Raw genomic sequence first — 13,017 nt, forward strand, 5'->3', positions numbered from 1 at the left:
CTCTGAGTATAGGTCAGGTTCATAATGAAGATGTATCTTCTGTCACTGTAGCTGTTCCAGTCTGCTTGTCCTTTCTAGTGGGAATGTCTCACCTCACAAGGTTGTGGAGAGGACTCAGGATTCCACCTAAGTAATTGCATTATCTTTTAAAAAATTGTTCCTAAGACAGGGTTCTTTGCCAACCCAGAAGCCTCTTCCAACTTCTCTTGCCCTGAGGCCACCTTTGGATTTCCTTGCCCTGTCTCCTTCCACTCAAACTTTGAACCTTACTCTTTGTGTTTCTGAATGAAGCCTCAAATAGTTCAGAGTGTTAAGGGTTGGGATGGAAAGGTTTGTCAAAGATCAGGACCTGGGTTGATGTAGGCCAAGAGGAGATTAAAGAGCTGGCCCAGACAGGAGAGTGATAAATCAGATGTTCATTCTTCCCCATGTCCAGCTGTTCTCTCTCCTCCTTCCTCTGAGGGTCTCCATCCCTTTTCTTTGCTTGATGATTGGTAATTCTTTATTTCTCCCTTCCCCTCAGGTCTTTTCCTTACTGTGGTACCTCTCTCTCTCTCCTTAATTTTTTTTTTTCTGTCCCACTTTTTCCTACCTCCAAAGATCTGCTACAAATCATGGGGATGGCATGGGACCTGGCACTGTTTCATTCTGTTTTGCTTGGGGTTACTGTGGATTCAGGGGTGGGGTAGGGTAAGTGCACAGCAGCTAACAGACACACACACACATCCTATCCTGTAGTCTCAGAGAGGGTGAAGAGGAGAGATAGAAGGGTGGAGCCTGCTTTTCCAGCTTTTTTCTCCACTCAGAGAGGGATGAGCTTCAGCTTCAAAGATAACAAGAGGCTGAGCTGAGGGGGCTCCAGCCACCCACCACCCCACCACTTAAAACCTCAATACAGGGAAGCATAATTGAAAAAAATTCATCAAGTGGAAGGTCCAAAGGTCTGGGTAATTCATCAACAAGGTGATAGGGATGAGGTAGCATTTGACAGCCAAGTTCAAGTTCATAGATCCAGGGCAGTCTCTAAATCTGATCCCACTATGGACAAGTTGAATCCAACTCATAGCAACCCTGTCAGGCAGAGTGGAAAGATTCCTTAGGGTTTCTGAGGCTGTACATCTTTATGGGAGCAGAAAAGTTCATCTTTCTCCTGCCGATATGCTGGTGGGTTTGAGCAACCGATTCTGCTGTTAGCAGCCCAGGGCTTAACCTATGATACCACAAGGGCTCCCTAAATCTGATAGGAAGAAAGAAAATGGACAAGCACTGAGGATGGGCCTAGGAAAGGACAGACCCCTAAGAAGCATTCCAGACTGTACTCCTCTACTCCTCCCAATACCTTGGCAGGTGTATTTATCAGGAGAGATTCACCTCAGGCAGGCTGAGGCATAACCCTGGTGGAAGACAGGGGGTGGGGACCAAGCTGTCTTCCCCAAGATTCTACCCTTCGTACCTGCCCATGCTCCTCAGTGATGCCCCTTTCCTCCCTACTCTCTCCTACTAACCAGATGCTGAATCCCAGCTGTGAGGTCTTCTAACTATGGAGTTTGAGACCTTTATTGTACAAATGAGGAAATTAAGGCCCAGAGGTGCGATGACTTGCCCAAGGTCACAGAGGCAGGGACAGCACAGAAATTTCCTGACTCTGGAGCCACAGGGTTTTCCATTACTCGTATGACCCTCCCCTTCTCACTTTGTCTCCAGAGCCCAAGACCATGTGTCTTGGTGCCTTCAGAACAGATGGCTTTGGCAGAACTCATCTCTGCCCTGGCACGCCAGGTGAGAGAACAGATCTCATAGCCTGGCCCAGGGGGTCTGCAGTGTTTGTGGACACCAGCAGGTGTGGGAGGGGGCTTCCCCAGCCCAATAACTTGGTCACCAGGGCAATGCATATAGCTGTGGCTTTGGCAGTTCCCATCCATAGAGAGATACCATAGGGAGATCTGCTGGGTGGAAAGAGAGAGTGCCCTGGGCCAGAAGGGTAGTCAGGCAGCAGATGGCACACTTGAAAGGACTGTGATCCTGTCTTCTCTTCACAGAGCTGCCCACTGGAGGCCCGCTGCCTCCACCTCCTACCCCACACCATTTATTCCCCAGTGAGGAATGCAAATGCAACTTTTCATTCATTCTCCCTGCACCTGCTCCCACTTTCCCTCCTGCACCCTGTTCTCCTTCCTCTGTCCCGGTGCCCCCTGCCCTGTAGCCAGCCTCACTGCCACGCATGGGTCTGCTCCCACACACCTCCTGGCAGGGAGCCACCTTGGACACAGGCATCATATTGTAGACCCTCTTCCATCTTCCCCTCAGCCTCTCACTTTCTCCCTAATCCCACACTCTGGTTTTTAAGGATTTCTGTGTGGGAAACAGTCTCAGCACCATGTGGTTCTTCCAGGTAGCTCAGCTCCCAGACAGTCTGGGAAAGGGGATCTGAATCCTAACCTCTCATAAGGAGAAGCCCAGGACAGGTTGATGGAATGGAATGGAGGTGTGGGTAGAAGTCTGGCCAGCTGCTGCTTTTATGGTGGGGGCTAGAAAGCTCAGGAACCCTCCTGCTTTTTGAACAACAGGGATGTGTTCTCTGCTGAGGGCTCCTGGCCCCATAACTCCATGACTGGAACATGCTCCTCTTTCTTTAATACACACACACACACACACACACACACACACAAGCCTCCTTCTTACCTTTTTGCTGTTTATGTGATTTTCTTCCCTTTCCCACCTGGCATGATCTAATTCATGTCTTCAGATCCAGTTCATGGGTTTGGAGACTTTCTGGTTGCCACCAGGCTGAGATAGAGGATCTCCCCTCCATACTCTTTGTACATGATTACTACCAACACTTAAGACATAGAATTATGAATTCCTGTATTTCTCCCTTTAGAAAGCCATGAATTCCTTCAGGGAGTGGCATGTACATGACCTCTTCTTGCATTCCTTGCCAGTAATGCGGCACATACTCTATGTCCACTTGCAGCATTGAATGGAAACAGATGTTTCACAGGCAGGTGGGAGAGGGTAGGTTCCGCATCGAGCAGCCTTCCTCCTAGTGAAGGTGCGGTAGCATAGGCTGGGAGGATGAGGAATCCTGCTTCTGGAACAACCCTTCCCTCAGAGGAAAGAATCAGGTCCCCTGACCACACCCTTCTCTGAAGGACTGCAGGCCTGTAGGCCATCTGGAGGATTCTAATTTGCTCTCTGCCTTTGATACAGCTCTTTCGCTGATCCCTGCACATACTCCTTTTCCCCAACTAGCCCGTGAGCTTTCTTTGGTCAGGAACAGTGACTGACATGTGACATTTTTGTATCTACTGATTTGTAGGAGTACCCAACGGGGACGTTTTGTGTATGTCCCCGACCATGTCATGCAGCATACTTCAGTGCCCTCATTACTAGAGATATAGGTATTCCAAAACCAAACTCACTGCCATTGAGTTTAGTGTGACTCACAGCAACCCTACATAGGACTGCCCCACAGGGCACAAGGCTATGATTATGACAGAATTACCACATCTTTCTCCTGTTGGTGGGTTCCAGTGAGTGACCTATTCCAGTCAGCAGCCTATCACTTATCTACTGCACCACCAGGGTTCTGATATAGCCATTGTTGTTAACTGCCTTTGAGTGGATTCTGACTCATAGTAACCCTGATTAGGGTTTCCTAGGAACAACAGGTGGGTTTGAACCACCGACCTTTTGGTAAGCAGTTCAGTGTTTTTCCTACTCCATTGTTAGAACTCCAATAGAACTATTACTGTTGTTGTTAAGTGCTGTCAAGTTGGTTCTGACTCATATTGACACTGTGTAGTGGCTGGTGTATTTGAACCGCCGACCTTGTGGTTAGCAGTCCAGTGCTTATTTTACAGCACCAAAGTCTACCCAGATTTGAGAACTGTGGCGGGCTCAGTATTGAGCATTTGGTAGACTTTGGCTTCAATTGTTTAGTCTAACGTTAGAACTGATGTTTCAGAAGGTTATGAGTTTTTTTTTGATGGGTTAACTAAGAAAAGATCTTGGAATTATATCTAGGAGTTTCCTTAAGAATAAGATCTTTTCTCTGTCTATCTTGTTGGAGCAAATAAGAGAGGTGTGTGTGTCTGTGTGTGGTGAGGTGGTGGTGTGGGGTGTCAAGATGACTTTAAAGAGTTAGTAGCAATCTGTTCACACTGTCAAATTCAAGCAAGGGTGTGTTTCAGTTATTTTATTACCTCTGCTATGAAGCATGTTGGAATGTGAAAATGGTTTTACAAAGTTAGCATGGTCTTGAAGGGGACTAGATATATGTACAGATACACATACAAACCTACCTACACACATGTATATGTAGATGGTAACAGCACTGAGGGGTGTACCTGCGGGAGAAGGAGGGTCTTTCTTAAATCCAAAGGAAACCCAAGGGAAATGGTGGAGGGAGGGCTATAAAGCCAATTTATCTCAAATCACCCCTGGCCCACAGCTACAGAGTACAAGGAAGGGATCAGACACATTCTAGATGGGGCAGTGGAATGATGGTGATTGTGTTGTTGCTGGAACAAAAACAGCTTTGTCTCTGTAGGAGCAGGGGACCTCCCCCTCTCTCCTGGGGGCTCCCTGAGGGCCTTATCAAAGGAGCTGAGGTTGTGAGGTGTGAACAAGGTGCAGATGGGTGGCTTATCCAAGTCATAGCACCAGGTTGCTTACAGCCACAAAAGTATATAGACTTTAAGCAGTGAGCTTTGGAGAAACCAGAGGCAGCTAGCAAGAATGAGGCAGTTGGAGGGAAGCGTGGTGGGAAGGAGGCTGATGAAATGGGCCCTGTTTGCTGTGAATTAGGAAAAGGTAAGAAGAGACTTCTTGAAGTTAGGGATCTAGCTTAATTCAATGTCTTAAAAACCTCTGGAAATCTTAATTTAAGGGTCACCACTGTCTTACTCATTTCTATACTTTCCTCTCCACTTTGCTCAACATACGTGCACAGGGGGCTGTAGAGGCAGCAAGGGGAGGAGAGGAAGGCAAGACAGCTTGGAGACCTGCCAAGTTGCTCACCTGGGACAAGCAAGAGGGTGAGGGAGCCTCTGGAGAAGGGGCAGTCCCTAAGGGAATGAACTGCTGGCAAGGAAGAGGTGCTCTTCAGGATTTGTCCTGCACTGGAGGGGTCTGCAGTGTGGACTTGCAGACTTGAACATGAGCCCTGGAGGGACATTGGAGGAACATGGTTTACACATGTGGGAGCTGAGAGCAAGGCAAGACCATATAGCAAATTGGGAACTAACTATCCTCAGCTAGGTTTCTCTTTGTGCTCCCAGCTCTGAGCTTCAGTACCTTGTGCCCTTTGACACTAGAGGAGAGAGAAACCACGCATATGGCCATGGCTCTTCCACAGCAGAATCTGATGCCATTTCCTTGGCCTCAGAAAATCACCCTAGAGAGAGGGCGAGGAGGAAGACTGTGACCTCCACCAGCCAGCAGGTGCCACTGGTGAGTCTGCCTTAAAGGTGGAGATTAATTGGCAAATAACAGAAGAGGCTTCTGGGAGATTTCCAGGAGCTCCACCTCTTCTCCATTTCTCAGGAACCTCCTCCCTTTGGGTGGAACTGTGATTGGATTGGGCCATCCACACTGATTGAGAACAGATGGTGGGGGTGGGCGGGGCTGATAGATTTGTACCCTCATTGTGAACATTGCGTTCCTCAGGATACCAGGCCTCTTGTGGGTGGACAAGGGGGACTGTAGGACTGATCTATCTTGGAGCTTGGACTGCCACCTCCTCTCCCATTCTGTTGGTTCCTTGAGCCATTCTCCTCCTTGGCTCTATCTCTCGTCTCCTATTCTTAGAACGTAGAAGCCCAGTCAGGAGGGTGTGTGCTTGTGTTCATTCTGAACAAAGGGAGAGGTGCTCAGCTCATTGCTGTCAAGAGGGGGCTGGATTACAACCCCTGTTGGAGCCCTGACCCTCCACTTAGTCATTCCCTTACACTTCCTTTCTGGAATACACATACTAGTAGAGAGCTAGTGCTGATGTCTGTTGCTAGGGAATGGGGTGGTGGAGCAGCAGTTTTGGAAGAAGGGATCCTTGGTGGAGTTGACCTTGGTCTCTCAGCCTCTTTGGACCAGAGCTGCCCACGATGGAGAAGTCTCTAGCAAGCTTTCTGAGCCTCAACTCCAGGCTGGACCAAGATCCAGATGCCAGTCCGTGGCCCAGACTTGCCCTGGAGTGAGGAGTGGAGTGAGAAAGAAGAGGACCTGGAGTCTTTATATATATGCAGGCTTCTGATGCAAAGGGAGACCATATAAATCCAGGAGTTTTGGGGTGCAGTGTGTGTTTTTGAGTTGGGCGGAACCAAATCAAGCCCTTAGAAGTCTCACTCCAAAGACTATGGGGGCGCAACAGAGTATATGGCTTTTGTCTGCCTCAGAAAGGTGGGGTAAGGAAGGCAAAGTTAGGAGCAAGAAAGGGAGCTGGAGCGAGCCTGTGGGCACAGGTGCCTGAGCGACCAATATTCAAGTCTGGTCCAAAGGAGACGCAGGAAAGGCCTAGATGACCACAGACTGCAGAAGGCGGAAGCACATCATGAGGTCCAGTGGGATGGGCGGTTTCAGGTAGTTTCCGTCTAGCCGCAGGTAGCGCAGGTGTGGCACATGGTCCAGATCTGCAGAGAAGTCATGGAAGGTGTCTAGGTTGTTGGGGCAAATCTGGGTTCCATTGATTTCTGTGGAAAAAGACGAGGAAAGATCAGCAAGAGAGTGGGCTGGAGAGAACAGAGCAGGGTCGGAGGAAAAGAGAATGGACAGTTAAGAGTAGGAAGAACAGCGAGTTCTCCTCTCTGGACCTAGCTGACTACCAGACTATGTGACCACAGAAGTCACTTCAACCTTCTTAACTTCTGAGCTCAGTTTACTCATTTGCAAAATGAATGAAGCTTGGCTTAATCAACAATGCTTGCCATTGGAAAGTTACCCAGGAGAATCAGGAAGGAAGTGAACTTTGAGCTGGGCTTTCAAGGATAGGTAGGATTACAATAGGTGGAGACCTGGAGAGTGATGTTCTGATAGAGGGACCTGTTGTAATGAAGTTGTTGAGGCAAAAGAGCTCCTGGCAGACTGTGGGAGGAGTAAAGTGTTATGTGATGCACCAGGGAGACAAAGCTGGGAAGGTAAATTGTGGTCAGGTTTGTTGTTAAGTGCCATCAAGTTGGTTCCAGCTCGGTTTCTGATAAGAGCTGGTGGGTTTGAACGGCCGACCTTGTGGTTAGCAGTCCAGTGCTGATGCTACAGTGCCACACCAGGACTCCAAATCTTAGTAGACTTTCCAGTATTTCACCTTGATCTCTAGAATATGCAATCGTGTGTAAAAGGAGACAATAAGATCAAGGCTTATATTGTAGAAAGGTGAATCTAATGTAGTGTAGAGAGAAAAAGGGATGTGTGAAATTTGAAACCAGAAGGTAGATACGAAGAGTTACTCTGGAGATTTCCCTGTAACTTGAATTGTAACTGAGATAGGAATGACAGAAATAGGAAAGAGTGTTGGAAAGATCATACGGGGGCCTGGAGACATGATGAACCTATTGATGGAGTTCAAGGAGGTAGATTCCTTTTAATACCTTTTAGATGATACCAGCTAAGGTCAGATGTTGCTCTAAGTGAAATGTTTATTCTCCTAAACCTTGCCTCATTTATCATCTATCTTTTTTCCCTTCATCATTGTTGTTCAAGTTGTTTATAACTGCCATTGAGTTGGCCCCATGCAACACAGTCAGGCACTATACTATCCCCATGGTTGGTTGCACATTGCACTGTTGTGATCCATAGGGTGTTCACTGGTTGATTTTCAAAAGTAGATCTCCAGGCCTTTCTTCTTAGTTCCTCTTAGTCTAGAAGCTCCACAGAAACCTCCCCTGACAGACAGGTGGTGGCTTCCCATAAGCTGCATTACTTCTAAGAAATTAGACATTGAAAACTTAATGGAGCTCAGTTTTACTCTGACACACATAGGTCACCATGAGCTGGGATTGGCTTGATGGCAACTTATACTGCTGTGGTATTTTAGGCATTTTATCCATATTAATCTAACAACAACTACAGCTGTTCCACAGGAGAAAGATGAGGCTTTCTGCTCCCGTAAAGATTTACAGCCTCGGAAACCCTGTACAGGGTCGCTATGAGTCGGAACCGACTCCACAGCACATAACCACCACCACCACCACAACATCTATATTAAACTATTAAGTACTCACATCAAATTTATGACAGGAAGCATTACTACCACTCTCATTTTAAATATCAGGAAACTTCCTAGAGAGGACCAAGATTGTTTTGAAGGCCACACAGACAGTAAGCGGCATGGCCAAGATTTACATATAAGTCCAGTGTCAAAGTAGATTCTTTGTGTCACCCTACTCTGAGGCTCAGTGTCAGAGTCTCCATCCTCCCTCCCTATGGCCCCACCCCAGCCCCACCACACTCACGCTCAATGGAATTGTTGTTCAGGTATAGATGCTCCAGCTTGTTGCTGATGGCAGGCACGTTACTGATCATGTTGTGTGACAGGTGAAGCACCAGCAGGTTGGATATGTTAAAGGAGTTCTTGGGGAGTCCCCTGTCTGAGAGCTTATTGTAGTTAAGCCTGATGAAGGCAAGGTTGGGGAAGGCCTTGAAGTAGTCTTTTGGGATGGCATCGATCTCATTGCTGTCCAAGTAGAGCTGGTGAATGGCCGTGGGCACCTTAAGTGGCATCTTTCTCAGGGTATTGTGGGCCAGATTGAGCTGCATGAGGTTCTTGAGGCCCTGGAAGGTGTTGGGCTTAAGGACATTGTCATTCAGCCTGTTGTGTTGGAGATCCAAGAGCAGCAGGTTCTCCAGCTTGCTGAAGGCTCCAGTTGGGATCCTGGAGATATGGTTCTGGCTCAGCCTCAACTGCTGCAGGTTCTTGGGTAGGGCCGAGGGGACCTCTTCCAGTTGGTTCTTCTCCATGTAGAGGAAGACAAGGCTGGGAAGTTTCTCCAGCACCCTTTCATCTACCTTTCGAATCCGGTTGTTGTCCAAGTTGATCCACCTCAGATCTGAGGCATTCTTGAAGGATTCCAGTGGGAGCTCAGAGATGAAGTTGTTTTGGAGATAGAGGTAATGGATACGGGATGGGATGAAAGGGACCTTTCGCAGGTTGCGGCTATCACAATAGAGGGCAGATGGGAAATCATAGGGACAGTAGCATTCTCTGGGACAGTCAGGGAAGATAGATGGAGGACCTGGTGGGAGGGGAGGGGGCAGGTCTGTAGGCTCCAAAGGCTCCAAGGACTCATGAAAGCTGGGAGTGGGCCTGAGCCTGCTGGACTTGGGCTTTAATTTAAATTTTGGCTTCCTTGTTGGCTGGCCTTGGGTCACTGAGGCCATGATGACAAGTAGAAGGAGCCAGCAAAGGAATGACCTCATGATCCAGACGACTCACCTACAGAAGGAGACACAGGATACCATTAGCCTGCTGGGTCTCAATAATTGAATACTTTGTTTTTACAGCTAGAGGTGGCCAGACTGGCTGCAGGACAGGGTTTAGGGGATGGAAAAGTATTCTCTTATTTGCTTGTCCCCAGTGAGTAAGGAATTAACAAGGGCTGAGGCTCAGTCTATCCTTCTATGTGGTAAACCTGTTCTGTAGAAGTTGAACCAGCCTGCTAGGAACTACATAGGACTTTGAGTCAGAAGCCTGGAGCTTGTTGGAGAAAACCATTAACCTCTCTGGCCATCCATTTTCCCATTTATAACATCAGAAAAGCAACCCTATCTTTATAAGAGGAATGCTAGGGCATATGAACTTGGGGTACTAAATCCAGAAGGGTCCTTAGAAATCCTCTAATGTAGTTTTCAAACTATGTTCCCCTAGAGGACCCCTGTTTCTATGGAGCCACACTCCCTCATGGAAGAGACTGAGTAGATAGATGGTGTGGAGGCACCCCCCCCCCCCCAATCCACTCCTGCGTCAACTTGAGCAGCTCTGTTTTGAATCTGTTTCATATTTTGAGGTTCCGCCAAAGAATTCATTTGGGGAAAAAAAAAAAAAAAGCTTTATTACTAAAAATGGTTTGAAATCCACCAATCAAGTCTACAGTCTACTGTTTACAAAAGCTAAGGACTGGAAGGGGGCCAGGAAACGATTTAGCAACAGACTTAGGGCAAAAAACCCAGGTCTCTTGCCTTCCAGAGAAAAGCTCGGGAAGTTTTGAGTAGGAAGGAAAGTGCTGCTGACACTTACACGTCCACCCCTGCACACTGTTGCTCCGGGCCTCCCGCGTTTCACTCAGAATGCGTCAGTCTCTGCCAGCAGATGCACCCAGAATTCCTCCCAGATGTGGAATCTACAAGGTGTGGAAGGACGTGGATAAAGCATTTTTACTTACTTTGACTGAGTATTGCCCATCCCTGTATCCACTGAGGCTGGTGGTATTGAGGTGGGAAATCAGGAAGAATTTACTGCTTGTCTCAATGGCTTATTGGACTGAGATGATGAGGGATGTTTTAGGTTTTCTTTCCCATTGGTTACCTGGAGAAGGTACTATGCTGTGATAGTTGAAGGTCATGAGAAAGTTAATTACTTACGAGCCTCAGAGATCTAGGAGGACCTGGTGTCCCATCCATGTGAGAAGACTCAAATGGAATCTAAGTTCCAAGGCTAGATTTGAATCCGGATTCCCCTGCCTCCTTGCTGTGAGTCATTGGACTTTTTACTTTACCATCTTTGTATCTGTAAAATGAAAGCAAGACATGCCTTTGCCAGATTTTTTAAAAAAATGTTTTATTGTGAATTATATGATAATTTACATAGGAGAACATTAGTTTTACATTCTCTCATTGCCATGGTTACAATCCCCTCCATGCATCATCAAACAGTATACACTACAAGCCTGCCCCCTGGTCGTCAGTACACAGTCATTCTCCCTCTATGGATCTAAAGTCTCCAGCTGCTCCATTTCTCCATGTCATCATCTCTGCCTCCATCTCAGGCATCATTACTTCTCTGGGAAGGGTCCTGCTGTCCACTCTTCTCCATTGATTGTCCCAGGGACCTCCGCTCCTAGACTGAAAAGTTAATCACGCCCCTCCTTGCTATAAAATGTCTACCTTTACATTTCTAACCCTCACAAGCAGTTCTGATAACAATTATTCACTATTGTATCACAAGAGACCTATCTGCAATTCATTTCATCAGTCCTGCCTAGACAGATTGGATACTACTCACTGGAGAGTCTACCTTCCTCCATGCCCTCTGGATCAAGGTTCCCTCTTGAAATCTTGTAAGCCAGTGACTTCTTGCTTTGAACTCCCCCCTCCCCAATTTTGGGTAGCCAATGTCCAAATTGCCCAACCCTGTCTACTCTGTGTGTGGAGGGGGTGAGGGGTTGGGAATGATCCTTGCTGTAAGGATTCGTTTCCTCTTTTGAGTTGCCGCATCCATAGGTGTAGGTCAAGTTAATCAAATTGTATCTGATTACTCTTTTTTTTTTTCCCTCTTCTATCTTCTTCTGGTTGAACTCTGATCATCCAGTCATAGAATCCAGGTCAAGTGGGTATTATCTGCATGTATGGGTGTTCTTGTGCATATGCCCTCTCTTCTCAACAGCTGGATGCATCACTCTCCACTCTAGTCCTCTGTGGCTATGTCACTGACTCTGGGCCCAAGAGTCCCCAGGTCTTGCCACACTGCTGGCTGACCAGGTCTCCACTTGGGTTCATAGGAGTCTATTGAAGGTTGTAGGGCTTAGCTTGCTTCTTCATTGCTGTTTTTCCCTCACTTCCCCTTATCGGTGATGAGCATGGTCACCAATCAGAGCATGTATTCCCATTCAGTCTTACTCTTGAAAGAGGGTTTGCACTGAGGGGACCCGACCACTTGCCTTGATGTCTCCTGGGCAAGCAACTTGCTAGTTCTTGTAATAACAGCCAGTCTGTCTCTATTGTTCTGTATTTTTCCTGTAGGTCTTTCTTTCAAGATGTATCTTCTGTACTTCTAGCTGCTCCAGGCTGGTCTGCTTGTTCTTTCAAGTGGAAATTTCCCATCTCTGAAGCTCTGGATGTGGTTCAGACTTCCACCTATAGTCAAATGTAATGCAGAGGCTCCACAGGAAGCCTCCTTCACTGGTCACCTTATAGCCCCATTTTAGGTATTCCAATCAGTTATAGGCAGAAAACGGATTTACAAGCTTTCTATGGTAATGTTTTTGGCTATTCCTTTCTGTCCAGTGTCTATTTTACAATATAATGCAAAGAAAACCAAGATTCAAAAGACAGCCAAGCATCTTAACATTATTCCTCCCTTTTCCTCATTCCAACCGTCTCTGTATCCCAGAGCCCTGTTGTTCCAAGGTTGTGCATACATCATTATTTACCTCGGTTCCACTTAGCCCATGCAAACCTAATTGTGCTCCCATCTGCTTTGTTCTTCCATTCCCCTCTCCCTTCTTGTATATTGCCCCCCTCCCCAGCACCCAAACTATCCTGTGTCTATTCCCTGCCCTGCGCTCCACCTTTCCCTCCCTCCCCTAACCCACTCCCACATCCCAGGACCAGCAAAGAATCCACCCCCTTTTATTATGGGTTCTTTTTCTTAGTATTTTACAGTAGTGGTCCTATGCAGTATTTCTCCTTTTGTGACTAATTTCACTCAACATAATGTCCTCAAGGTTCATCCATGTTAGGTGGTGACTTGCAACTTCCTTCTTATTTTTCAAGGTAGCATAATATTCCATTGTGTGTGTATGTACCACAGTTTGTTTATCCATTCTAAAGTTGTTGGACACTTAGCCTGTCTCCATCATTTTGCTATTGTAAATAGCGCTGCTATGAACATTGGTGTGCATATATCTTCTCGTGTTGTGGCTCATTTTTCTTGTGAGTAAATACCAAGTAGAGGAATTACTGGATCATAAGGTATTTCTATTTTCAACCTTCTGAGGAAGCACCATATTGCTTTCCAGAGAGGTTGGACCATTTTGCAGTCCCACCAGCAATGCAGGAGTGTCCCAGTCTCTCCACATCCCTGCCAGCACT

At 47.0% G+C, this 13,017-nt stretch overlaps 1 protein-coding gene across 1 annotated transcript; it reads right to left on the reverse strand.

Annotated features, from left to right (window-relative positions):
• Window positions 1-6,510: 6,510 nt before the first annotated feature.
• Window positions 6,511-9,408, reverse strand: PRELP (proline/arginine-rich end leucine-rich repeat protein). The gene is made up of 2 exons (XM_006834112.1): window positions 8,445-9,408; window positions 6,511-6,686 (listed from the first exon to the last, which is right to left on the reverse strand). The coding sequence occupies exons 1-2, from the start codon at window positions 9,406-9,408 to the stop codon at window positions 6,511-6,513; spliced, it is 1,140 nt and encodes a 379-aa protein (XP_006834175.1).
• Window positions 9,409-13,017: the final 3,609 nt, after the last annotated feature.

This window comes from Chrysochloris asiatica, unplaced genomic scaffold (genome assembly GCF_000296735.1).
Source record: "Chrysochloris asiatica unplaced genomic scaffold, ChrAsi1.0 scaffold00009, whole genome shotgun sequence".
Classification (NCBI taxonomy): Eukaryota; Metazoa; Chordata; class Mammalia; order Afrosoricida; family Chrysochloridae; genus Chrysochloris; species Chrysochloris asiatica.